Source organism: Diadema antillarum, unplaced genomic scaffold, assembly GCF_040938485.1.
Source record: "Diadema antillarum isolate AM-2024a unplaced genomic scaffold, OU_Dant_1.0 seq00000061_RagTag, whole genome shotgun sequence".
In the NCBI taxonomy this organism is placed as follows: domain Eukaryota; kingdom Metazoa; phylum Echinodermata; class Echinoidea; order Diadematoida; family Diadematidae; genus Diadema; species Diadema antillarum.
Window position 1 is genome coordinate 508,431 of NW_027271165.1, and position 12,393 is coordinate 520,823.

Here is a 12,393-nt window from a genome sequence, read left to right on the forward strand (position 1 = left end):
CAGGGGAAGCATAGTCTTCCGGGTCCAGCCACCACACTTCTGCTTGGTGAAGTGATTAATGGTGCGAGGGGATGAGAGGTGTAACTGTTCCCAGCTTTGGCAGAGTAGAGACTGAATGGAAGACTATCCCCTTACTCACAGTGTCATTGCTCGTGCATATTCTTTTTTCGTTTTATCAAATTTTGTCACTTTTGTAATGTGAATCAAATACTTGATAAACCATTGCAGTATTGATGTACAATGAGCTAATATTGTGGACTAAATATTCCCTTGATTTGATGGACTGAAATCGTAATATTCCTTGTAGAACTCCTTTATAATAATGATATTCATGAAGGGGGAGAGAGAAAGGGGTCTTCAATCTGAGACTAGTTATTGTGTCTTCTTCATGGTTGGCCACCAGTTCTTACCTCCATAATTATACTCCTCAGCAGTGTGTTTGTCAACCAGTACCGGTACAGTGTGTGTGCCAATGAAGCTTCAGTGTGTGTAGCTTGGCTTCTATGTGTGGTCCAACACCTCCTTTATGGGTCATATAGGACCAGACAACCAATTTTTGTGTGTTTATTTGTTTTTGTGTTTTTTCGAGAGAGAAAGAAATAGATTGATAGAAGTAATATTATTTGGTATGTGTAGGGTTAGGAGTTGGGGACATGCATAAATTTACTTTAATGAAAGCTGAACATTTTTATTCCTACCCATCAACAACTTCTGAACATTCTGTCACACCCCCTTCCCCTTAATTAAGGCCATTCAAGTGCATAGCACATCAGCTATAGAATATATGCTGTCTTTGTAATGTGTAGCTGCTTACCATGTGGCTGTGTAGCACACATTTTCTGCTAGATAAGATATTGTTGTAGAAGTTTTGACAAATCTTTGTAAATCAGTTGGTTGGAATGCCATATTTAGGTAGAAAAGGTAATTGCAATTTCTGTTTCATTTCCCAAACAAACTGCGCTCAGATTGCAGATGTTCAGCAAGTTCATTTGAGGGGAAATCCAAACCGGTTAGAAGTTAATCTGATAAGAAAGAGCAAAATATAATACACACAACGTTGAAAATTTTATCAAATCATTAAACATTAAAGAAGTTATGAGATTGTAAAGTTTGATTAATATTTGCAAAACAGTTCTCAGTTTATATAAATATGCAAATGGTGGAGCAATTTTAATATTTAACTGCTTAGGCATTCCCCTTTAATATTTACATTTCAAATGTTTTGCTAGTCCCACAGTATATGTGACATTAATTTGTACTTTAATTTTTTAGGTTTTGTAATGCCAAAAAAATGTTGTTGTGAAAGATGAAACATTGAGGTTCAGAGTATCCTACTTTTTTTTCCCCAACTTGGTTCAAATTTCACAGACATTTTGCACTTTAGAAAAGAAAAATGTTTATCATGTTTAATGTTCTGACATTTCTGTCAAACTCAAATACAGTTTAGGTAAACCAGCACAACTTAAAAAACAAACAAACAAACAAAACAAAACAAAACAAAACACCCTATAACAACCACCCTGTGATGAACAGTGATGATGTATGGAATGCTTTTACCTTTAAAACATCTTAATTAATGATTGAGTTGGTTTTGTTTGATCTAATTCTGTAAAGCAAAAAGTTTCTTCACCACAACTACTCATCAAATGGTAACGATTTATGCAAATTTATGCACAATCAAAGTGTTTCTGTCTCACATCCGAAGTATGTGAACAGTGTTTGTTGGTGCTCTTGAGTAGGATTCCTATGGAGTCAGAATTTATGTGTGGAAATGATGGAAAAAAAAAATTACCAGATGAGAGATGATGTTATGGTGATATACATGTAATGAAGCATCCTCATTTCATCACATCCTGGTGAAATGGTCTAAAGAAAAGTCCTTGTCTGGACTGAGGCTGTTCTCCAGTGACGGTGCTGATGAGGCTGCCTATGAGCAGCGAGGTGAATGACCGATGGGGATCAGTGTTACCATGGAAATGATTGGAAAGAGACTATTTAAGTGTCTGTTTTTGACAAGCTTCAAACCTGTTTGCATCTCCTTCATTTCATGTGACAAACAAATGCTCTCCAAATGATTATGTTGCACTGCTATGATCTGTACCGTATAATACAGATGAACTCAGACCAACTCAAGAAAAATTTGGATGCCATCAATCTAGGTAATTCTCTCTGTGTCTTATGCATTATGTGACTACCTTCTGAATAACAATATGTGCAGTAACACTCACACACCAGGGGCGGATACAGGAATTCCACAAAGGGGGGGGGGGGGGGGGGGATTGCAGGGAACTTTTTTGTTGTTTTTTATTTCTTTTGTTTTAACAAGAAAGGGCACATTCCTGGTGCCTCCCCCTTTTATAATCTTATGTATTGGGTAAATTTTAAGGTATAGAGAAAAAGTATAGTTAATTTCAGTATTAAATAGTAAATTGTTAGCATTTCAACCTGGCCTCTGACCCTAAAATTCCCAAGAGAATCAGTGTGGGGGGCAGATCTGCCACTGCACACAGATATTGCATACTAGTACTTCCAGCACTCCTAAAGGCTTTCAAACATGTACCTGTCCAATATTCACAACTGATATCCTCATTTACAATGGATTCTGAGGCCACATACTGTAAAAGTGGATATCTGCGCAACTAATTTTTTCACGCTTGGCTGGGTAAGAAGAGTTTCGCGTGTTTTTAATTCAGTGGAATCCAGACATCACGCACAGGAACACATGGCAAGCTAAAATATTTGCGTGCTTTTATTTTCGCGTTTCTGGTTGCGCGAAATGCGCAAAAATTTCAACTCCTCGAAAATTTCCACTTTTACAGTACTTTATTGGATACCATGGTTCTAATGCCCTTCAAAACTCAAATTTTTACTCAGATGTATGAAACAAAACTCAGAGGAGCCTTAGGTCAAAGCACTTCAGGATCAGTCCCTGTGCCCAACTTTGTGTATATAATGGGGTATTATATTGCTGCCAGCATCACATGCACTTTACATGGGTCCATGTATTCTGTAGAGATTAGGAACAATAAATGCTAGTGATACTGAAGCACGGTTATGCAAAAATAACATTTGTGAATGCTTCAGTTATTTGGACCGTACAATCCAAGTTAGCTCTGGGACTGCCGAATCTGTGTTTTATAATGCTCCTATTCATTCTCTTTCCTGTCATTTACATAGGCTAACTACAATAGTAGAAAAGAAAAAAAAAAAGTAATGTAAATCGTGATTTAAAACACATACCAAAATTGTGTATTTTAGGAAGTAAATAGTGTGTGCCAAATCCAGTCATGCTCCAATTTTCACTTTTGAAACATTTCACATTTATTTTCAAATTCCAGATTTTCTCATAGTTTGGTGTTTACACATATAGCAATGTAGAAACATTGCTGCTCAGACTTTTCAAACTGAAATAAGCCATGTATATGTTGTGTGGTACTCCACTCACCAGCCATTGAGGAAGGAGTAATTTGTCTCAGCACAGAGCCATTTTCTGCCCACTCTGACACTGACAGGGCACTTCCTGGTAGCAGTGGTAGTTTGCGTCCCGTTACGCCCGCAGTGTCACTACTGGAGCCATGCATACGGGATAGAGGTCATATGTGCCATGACATGTAATACAGCCATAACACTTGCCGTCCAGGGAAGCCGATGGGCTGTGTGGTGTGGAAGAGCATAAACGCATTGCACATCAACATGTGAGAGTTTTAACACTGTGACGGCAACATACAACTGTAAATACAATCATACCGCCATGCAAATACAGCAGCACTGTAGCTAATAACTTTCATTGACTGATTATATCAATAGCATGGTATTGAAATAGAGAGAGAGAGATGGATAGTTTGGGAGAAGAATAAATGAGAAAAGATCAGGCTTCAAAAATAAACAAGATACTGATTCACTGACACTGCACTGATGTGCTCTGTTGGGAAAGTATGAAGCCCTGTTTTAGCAGACCCTACCCCAACAATGTTGGAACAATGTCTGGAGAACAAAGTTCCTCTCTTCAGGCAATAAAACTGTAGGAGAGAGCAAGGGATACCATTTTAATAGACACACACACTGAAAACCTTCTCTGGGTAGGTTTCCATAACAACCTACCCGTTCATGCGCGAAGGTGGTGTGGTTACAATCTATGCACGTGGATCGGCGAGCAGTGTGTCTTTCTGTTTGGACTATTACGCCTGCGTGTTGAATGTATCTGCGAGAGCATTTTAATAGAAGGGCTGTCAGGGTAATGTCAGGGTAATGTTGGGGTAATGCTGGGGTAATTAACCGAGCTGGCCAGGGTAGAATTTGGCAAAAGTTACTGCAATAATGTCCGAACAACATTTTGTGGGGACCGTTTTGACAGGTAGGGTAGAAAAAAGATTGCCTGGATGTTGTCATGGTAACTCTGGTTTGAAATGCTCTGTTAAAATGGGGCTTTAGTGTGCTAGGGTGAGATGAGAAATGAAGATACATCAGAGGAAGGGTTGGTTTTACTGGCAGATCATTACCTCCGCCAAGGGCGGAGGTTATGTTTTCATCGGCGTTGGTTTGTTTGCTTTTTTGTTGGTTTGTTTGTTTGTTTGTCTGTGTGCAAAATAACTAAAAAAATTGTGAACGGATTTAGATGAAGCTTACAGGAAATATTAAGAATGACACAAGGAACTGATAATGAAGTTTTGGCAGTGATCTGGGAATTTTTGTGGATTTTATGAAAGATTTTTGATATCTTGGCAGGTAGGGTCAATGAACTTCGGAGTTCATGCTGCGCATCTTTGAGGTTTTCATACGCGCACTAAAATGTGTGCTCTAGTTTATGCTAGGGCGAGGGGAGGCGCGCCCTGCAACTGGATATTGCTGACATAAAAGGCTCATATATTGGGAAATCTGGCAACTTTCAGCATGCATGTACGTATGGGTGGAAATCACTGATCTCTGTGGAAGAACAAGATAGTGAAAAATGAGCTGCTTGGCGGAGGTCTGTGCGCTCTCAGAGTGCTTCTCTAGTTTAACAAGTCGTTCATTGCCGACCCAGCATCCACACTCTTAGCAAGACCATCTACAGGTCATCATGTTTGGACAACTCGGCCTTGGCTGGGCCTTTTACCAGGACTAGCATTCTCTGTGGTTCAAAGAGCAGAGCCCACAACCGATAGGGCTCAGGGCTCAGTGCAGTGACGGTCATGTTAAAGTGCATCTCAAATATATCAGCCTTGTGTACTGATGGTGGATTTTGGCTAACATAACAAAGGTCACTATCTGATTTAAGAAAAACCAAACAAACAGACGAAAAAACATGTATGACTTCTTGCAAAGATATTCCCAAGGTATCGGTTGTAGTCTCCCTGCCATGTTAGAATGGATTTCTGGGCCCTGTTTTATGAAGAGTTAAAATTGATTATAAAGTTGATTTCAACTGTAAGTCTATGGCAGCCTGTGTGGTAAGGAAATTTAAAATCGATTTTATCTTTTGATAAAACGGGCCCCCGGTGTACCAAGTCAAACTCATTCGCTCAATGACCCCCCCCCCCCCCCCCCAGTTGTTGTAGGAGAAGACTGTTTGAATGAGGGTAGTGTACACGGTGCTTGTGTCTCTGTTTGCTACTAAGTACTGCAGAAGAATGAAAGCTAGAAGTGTGATATTTATTAGATTTTCTTACCTGGATTGCTACCTTTATTAATTCAGTGATATACTGTAATTGTCAAGATTTTTCTTTTTTTGTCATGTTTGCAGTAAAACAAACGACAACTCTCACGTGTACGGTGTACACTATGATGTGATTTCGTTACCACATGCAAAGAAGCAGCGCAAACAACATGAGATTTGCTTTACTGTGCTTAGCAACACTGGAAATACAAGAATAGACATAGCTAAGGATATTAGATACAGTGGACTCCCATTACAACGAAGTCCTCGGGACCGGCAGTTTTCCTTTGTTACATCAAAATTTGGTTATAACCAAACAAATAAACAAAAAAACAAAGAGTGGATAGTGTTCAGGCCCGAATTTTCACTTTGTTGTAACCGGAATTTCGTTATAACCGTGTTCGTTGTAACGGGAGTGCACTGTATTAGTTAAGGAAATCACTGAATTTTCCAAGAAATAATAAAGACAGAAATAAGAAAGAAAAAAAAAGAGACCCTTTAGGTAACCCCATTATAAATAACAAACACAAATTCGTCAACCCTTCATTTGTATGAGAGGATTTTTCTGGTAAAACTGTTCCCAGTTCCCTTTGCTTTGTTTGTTTTTATGAGATTCTGTCACAGTGAAAAGATTCTCATTGTTTCGGACTATCTCTTATTTAAACAGGCTTTGTCTGTACAAAAAAAAAAAGAAAAAAAGAAGCCAGTATTGGAGCTGTTTGAATGCCACAATACGGTACCTTTCAACCCAGCTTAAAAAGACATTACCTGGATTACAGGCAGCCTTCTATGTATCATGCATAATCTATTCTGCTGCTTCACAACCTACCACATGTCTTTAGCAATGGTAGCTTTTTGTAAGCATTTCCAGTATAAAACACATGTCTTGTTAAAGACTATGATGCATGGGTTTAAACATGTTGTCAGTGAACAGGTAAAATGAAAATGTGGTAATAATAACAGGCAAAAGAGTGTCTCTCTTACTGAAAAAGTAACTGCCTTTGATATCAATATTGATCAAATACTGATGTATTTGTAAGCTGTTATTTTTCATGTGCAGATACTTTTGCAAATGAGGAGGTCACACATACATTTTCGCATGATGTTGTTCGCGCGAATTAACACTGAAGCTATCGTAAGTGCACCAATACCCCAGCGCATGGCTGTCGCCGTGGGCAAACAATTTCTGTTTTTCATAATCTTTTTGGGAAAAGTTTTTCATGTAAACGTATCATAGTTTTGTTACAGTATCGATGTATAAATGTTTTAATGTGAATTCTAAATCCACTCTGTGTCAGCAGTAGGTGCTTATTTACTGAATGTATGATGCCCAGGCTTAAAATGATAGATGAGAATTGGATGCACACATTAACTTTGGAAAGGTTTGAACCCAAGATGTGCAGCCAACAGGGTTTTCACACCATTTCCAATGTTATCAAGTCACCATATAAATCTACAGATTCACAAAAGGTGCCTGTCCATCCTGTCTTTATTAGACGGGGCATAGAAATGGTGCAATAGCAAAATTTAACCTATGCTTCAATGTATTGCTGTTTTTCTGTATGTTCAAGGAATGGATGTGTGTAATTCTTCTGTTTTTTATGCCGAAGTTGATATGATTACCAATTTTTGTTTCTTCTTGATCATTGCAGAAAAAGGCTCCCGAGCGGAAGCGACCGAATCCAGACTCTCCTAACTTGAGCGGAGCTTCGGACAGCTTGACGAGGAAGGATACGTTGTCTGCCGGTGTAGCTGGAAGTAGCAGCGCAGTCAGGAATGATGCGTCCCCTGCCAAGAAGCCCTGCCTTGACAACAAACCTGCCCACAATCAGGCACCTTCCACCCAGGCTCCCAAGGCAGATCCCAATGGATTGCGTCTCAAGGTTGAGGCGCCACCTGGTGACAGCAGCCAGAGCAACCAGATGTCCTTGGTGCAACCTTCAGGCAATGGGGTCTCAGATTCTCCCGCGCAGGGTGGAGCCTCCTGGAATAGCAAGGAGGATGTCATGAGTCTTTTGCCGATGGAGTCCCTCGACAATGCGCAGTTGCTTAAGATGATTGAGTCTGGGGAGATGAATCCGGATGCATTGGTCCAGCATCTCATGAAACTGGAGGATGAGTTATCTCAGCAGCTTGGTGAGATGCCTGATATGGCAGCCAATTCACCGAGTGCTCAGGATCTGAATAAGCAAGGTGATTTTAAGCCAAGTACCCCCGTGAATAACCAGGACAATATTGCTGTAATTAAATCAGAGAATTCAGACTCTTATGACCCAATGATGAAGGGCCCACCAAATACTGTGGCCACAGATGCCATGTTGAAAAGTGGACCACTACCCAGTATACAGGAGTTCAAGTCATCAGCAGGACATAATTCCTTGAGCAAGTCTGAGCCACAGCAAATGAACACCTCGCAGACAGTGAGAGGTACTTTTGATGGACAAAGTGTAAAGACTGTGTCAAGCAGTGGAGCGCCAAATATGGTAGCCCAGTTGAACCAACCAACTCAAATGCAGGCTTCCTTTTCCACCACATCCCAAATGAACTCGCAAGTACAGATGCCATTTATCAGTCAGCAAAGCAATGTGGTGCCCGCCCAGCAGCAGGCTTTCATGACTTCTACGCAGCAGCAACAGCAGCCATCGCAGTCCCAGCAACAGCCTCAGCCTCATTCACAGCGCCAAGTTCAGCAGATGTCTTGGGGCCAAGTCAACATGCAAAATCCTCACATCCCCAACCAAGCCCAGACCCTTAGCCGTGCTCGGATGGTAAACCCAATGCTGAACAATGCAATGAACACTTCCATGTCAAGTGCAGAGCAATTGACGCAGTTTGCCAATAACCCCATGAGGGGGCAGTCTCCCCAGCCTGGACGTCTACCTAGCATGGTGCAAACTTTTTCACAGAATAGGGCAAACTTCCCACCTCCTAACCAAGGGATGGTTCCCACGGGTCAGACAGGTAATGTTATGACTCCTGGTCAAGCTGGTCAGTTTACCCAGGGTCGACAGCTGCGCATGAATTCACCAGATATCCTCCAGAGATTACAGAATCCTGCCAGCAACCCGCCACAATACACACAGGAGCAAAGAAACAAGCTCCTTGCTAACTACACCCAGCAGCAAGGGCACCCGATGCAGTCCAGTAACCCGATGCCTTTTCCAAGGCGCCCACCTCCACGTTACGATGAGACGCAGCGCCGAACCTCAATGCCATTCCAAGGTGCTGTCAACACAAGCATGCAGCAGCAGCAACAGCCACAGCAGATGGGACAGCAAGGTATGATGTCACACATGACGTCCCCCATGGGCCAGAATATGCGAGCAATAGCTCCCACCCAGGGCCAAGCTCGCATGCTGCCCAACCAGCTCAACAACAGCATTGTCACTGGGACCGGCACCGTGGCCACCCACTCGGGAATGATGCAGGGAATGGCCCAGCAGTCTCAGCAGCAGGTCTTGATCCAGAGGTTGTCACAGCAGCAGATGAGGCGGCAGCTGGAGAACCAAGCCATGATGCAGCACACCAACATGGGTGGTGGCAATATGCAGATGAGTGCCCGGGCGACCCAGCAGCATGCTGCCACCATGGGCAACCACATCAACATGGGACATCCATCATCCAATGTCAGCATGGACCAATACCCACGGCTTTCCATGACAAGCCAGTGGCAGAACCAGATGATGCAACGTCAGCGACAGCAACAGAGCAACAGCTTCCAAGGCAATGCCATGATGCAGCAGTCTTACCCTCAACAGCCGCGCTTCCCACAGAGAAACCTCCCTGGACAAATGTTAGATTCCAGCTCAAACATGAGAACTCTGCAGGATATGACTTCACAGGGTGCTCTGAGCAGTGCAACAAACAGTAACCCTGTCATGATGCCTCAGCAGCACTTTGTGAGCCAGCAGCAGCAGCAGCAAATGCAGCAGCAACCACAGCAACAACAACCTCAGCAACAGCAACAGAGTAGCATGCAACAACAGGTTCCAACCAACCCTCTAGCATCAATTGCAAATGGGTCCGGTGTCAGCGGAGCGAATGCAAGTTTCAACACATCTGCTCAGCAGATGCGAATGAGCATGATCTCTGGTAGCGGCAGTCAGCAACAAAGCTCCAGCAATGGAAGTGAGATGCTAGATATACTTGACAACATCATAAAGAATGATGGGACGACAAGAACGACTAGCCAGATGTAGAAATGCACATACAAGGACAGAGTAAAGTCTAAATTATGAAAATACTTTATGAATTTGTAAAGATAGTTTGAGAGCAAGAAAAAGAGGAGGTTTGTATTTATATGAAAATATGCATGTTTATAATTAGAGTTGTAGAAATCCTACACATGTAGGTATTTTTAAACTAATATATGGCTATTTGCCTATGTCATGACTTAAATGTGATGTCATGTGATTGTCTGGAACAAGTCGCATGTAATTTTTCATGTCATTTTGATGAAAGGAATTTTTTATGGTAGAGTCTTGTGTAAGGTTTTAATAGCAGTCTCATAAATCTCAGGTTTTTAGCATCAATGAAAGTGATGGCTAAACTTTTTACAGCTTATTAAACATCTATATGAAGGGAATATGAAGTTCTTTCCTATGAAGTGCATCCATTTTTGCAAGCAAAAAAAAAAAGTTGCCTTTGAACTTCATCTTTGACTAATAAGGATATGATGAACAATAATTGTTCCTTGTTTCTAGAATTGCTTTAGTTTGAACTTCATGCTCACCTAGGAAAAAATTTGGTTTTTTTTTTTTTTTAGTTGAATGCCATGACAATGAAGAAACAGCATCAGAAGTATAGAGCACCCGTGGCATTTTAGGGATAAAATGCAAGAATGTAAAATCTGTCATCCTTACCAAATTAATGCATCTTCAGACCCAATAGCAGTGGATATCATATAGCAATGCTCAGAAACCCAATAGTTGTTTTTTTTTTTTTCTCTCTGAAGTTAACCATATGGTAGTATCTTTTCTGATCAGGTTTTTCCTGTTTCAGACTACTGTAAAGCAAGACATTTTCATGGCATGACATTTTTCGCAAATTGCCACTGGCATTTAATGCATATAGTGCACCCAAGAACTTTTGCATGCATTTTATTTGGGGGGATATAACCATCACAACATTCACAAAATGTAAATGCACATGAAAATTTCTGGTTTTACAGTATTGAGAGTATAAGTGAAGAAAACAATTGCTTGTTTGCTTGTGTTGTGCTACCCTATTGAGATGGGTGGGAAGGGAGTGAGGAATTGTGTAGAAGAGCATCATGGAGATATAGCAGTGCTACTCCTTGAAAAGACCAGATTGAAACAGTCCTGATCTTCTATGGATCTTGCATTTCATTCTAATTGGGGGCTACAGAAGCTTGAAGCAGAAATCTTTGATTTCCAAGCGGAGACGTCAGATTTAATTGTTCTTGTCTGTGGGAAATGAAACTTATGATTCAATGGAAAATCATTCAAACGTGTAGTCATGACCACTCCCATCAGTATGATTCCATACCCCCTTCCCTTCCCTCTCCCCCCTTTCTGCCCATCCCCCTCCCCCCCCCCCCCCAACAGGAGTAAGCCATTTCATTCACAGATGTCACACATTCAAAATGGCAAGTTTTCAGGAAATAACAGTCAATCATATACACATGTTCAGACACACACACACACACACACACACATTCACACACATAGATTTTTTAATGGCAGGGTATATTTCTAAGAGGGAAGTTGAAGAGAGCTCGGGTTCACTGAAGTTTTTGAGAGGTGTCCAGTGCCCTGCGGAATAAGGCTGTACATAATGTAATCTTCTTGTTCCATAGTAAATGTTGCCTTGAAGAAAATATGGAGTCATTTGGTCTGTTTCGTGATTTTGAAATAAATAATCTAGTTGTCATGGCAATCCAAGCCCCTTTTGATTAGCTGTCAGTGGGTTACAATGAAAATGACATTTTTTATGTGGGAATTCCAGGTGTCTCTTAGCCATCCGTGAACTAACTGGACAGTCTGTGGCATGAAATCTTCATAACTCTTCTCATAGAATTGATTCAGTGGGCTCACATTTAAGTTAATTGATTGGAAGTGTCTGCCATTTCAGTGGGATAATTCAATGCTAAGGTTTAAATAGGAAACAAACACACAATTACCATTTTGGTTGTGGCATACGTTTGATTCACCTCAACTTTACGGGGATTTTTGTTGCATCAAAAAATGTATTGTAGAAGGTATGAAAGGAAAGATGGCAAACAGTGTTGTTCATGTAGTAGTGTATAGTTACTGCATGCCATAAAGGACCTGATAACAAATGCATTACATTCATGAATATTTGGGGCTGTGACATTGGCTACTTTGAGCTATCTGTTGCTTTTGCTTCACCCGTCAATTTACTGTGACTAGAATTTATTCAGCCTGCATTGGTTGTTGCTATGTCGGGCAATCTGCAGGGATGAATATGTTAAGTGAGTTGATGTAATAAATTGGAAGTGCTGCTTGGCATTTGGTATTAGGAAGTTATACCACTGAACCCTGTGCAAGCAGGTATGTATTATAATCAAGTAGCTTTCAGTAAAGAATTGAACTGTTCTTTGCATTTTTTTTTTGAGAGAGGAAAGAAATGTGTTTGTATAAAATTGTCAGAAGAGGGAAAGAGAACTCAATGTAAAGTGATCAAGAGTCACTTTCTTTCCCTTCAATCAAAAAGTAATTTCCAGTGTATTTGCCCATATTTATTACTGTCATAGAATTTATGTGTGAAGTAGTTAT

The 12,393-nt window shown here is 40.9% G+C and overlaps 1 protein-coding gene across 1 annotated transcript in view; it reads left to right on the forward strand.

Moving 5' to 3' along the window:
- Positions 1-11,150, forward strand: part of LOC139725837 (uncharacterized) — a 59,574-nt gene extending 48,424 nt beyond the window's left edge. The window contains exon 2 of the mRNA XM_071636916.1: positions 7,288-11,150. Within this exon, the coding sequence (XP_071493017.1) occupies positions 7,288-9,834 (2,547 nt within the window). The 3' untranslated portion in view covers positions 9,835-11,150. The remainder of the gene's footprint in view (positions 1-7,287) is intronic.
- The last annotated feature ends 1,243 nt before the right edge of the window (positions 11,151-12,393 follow it).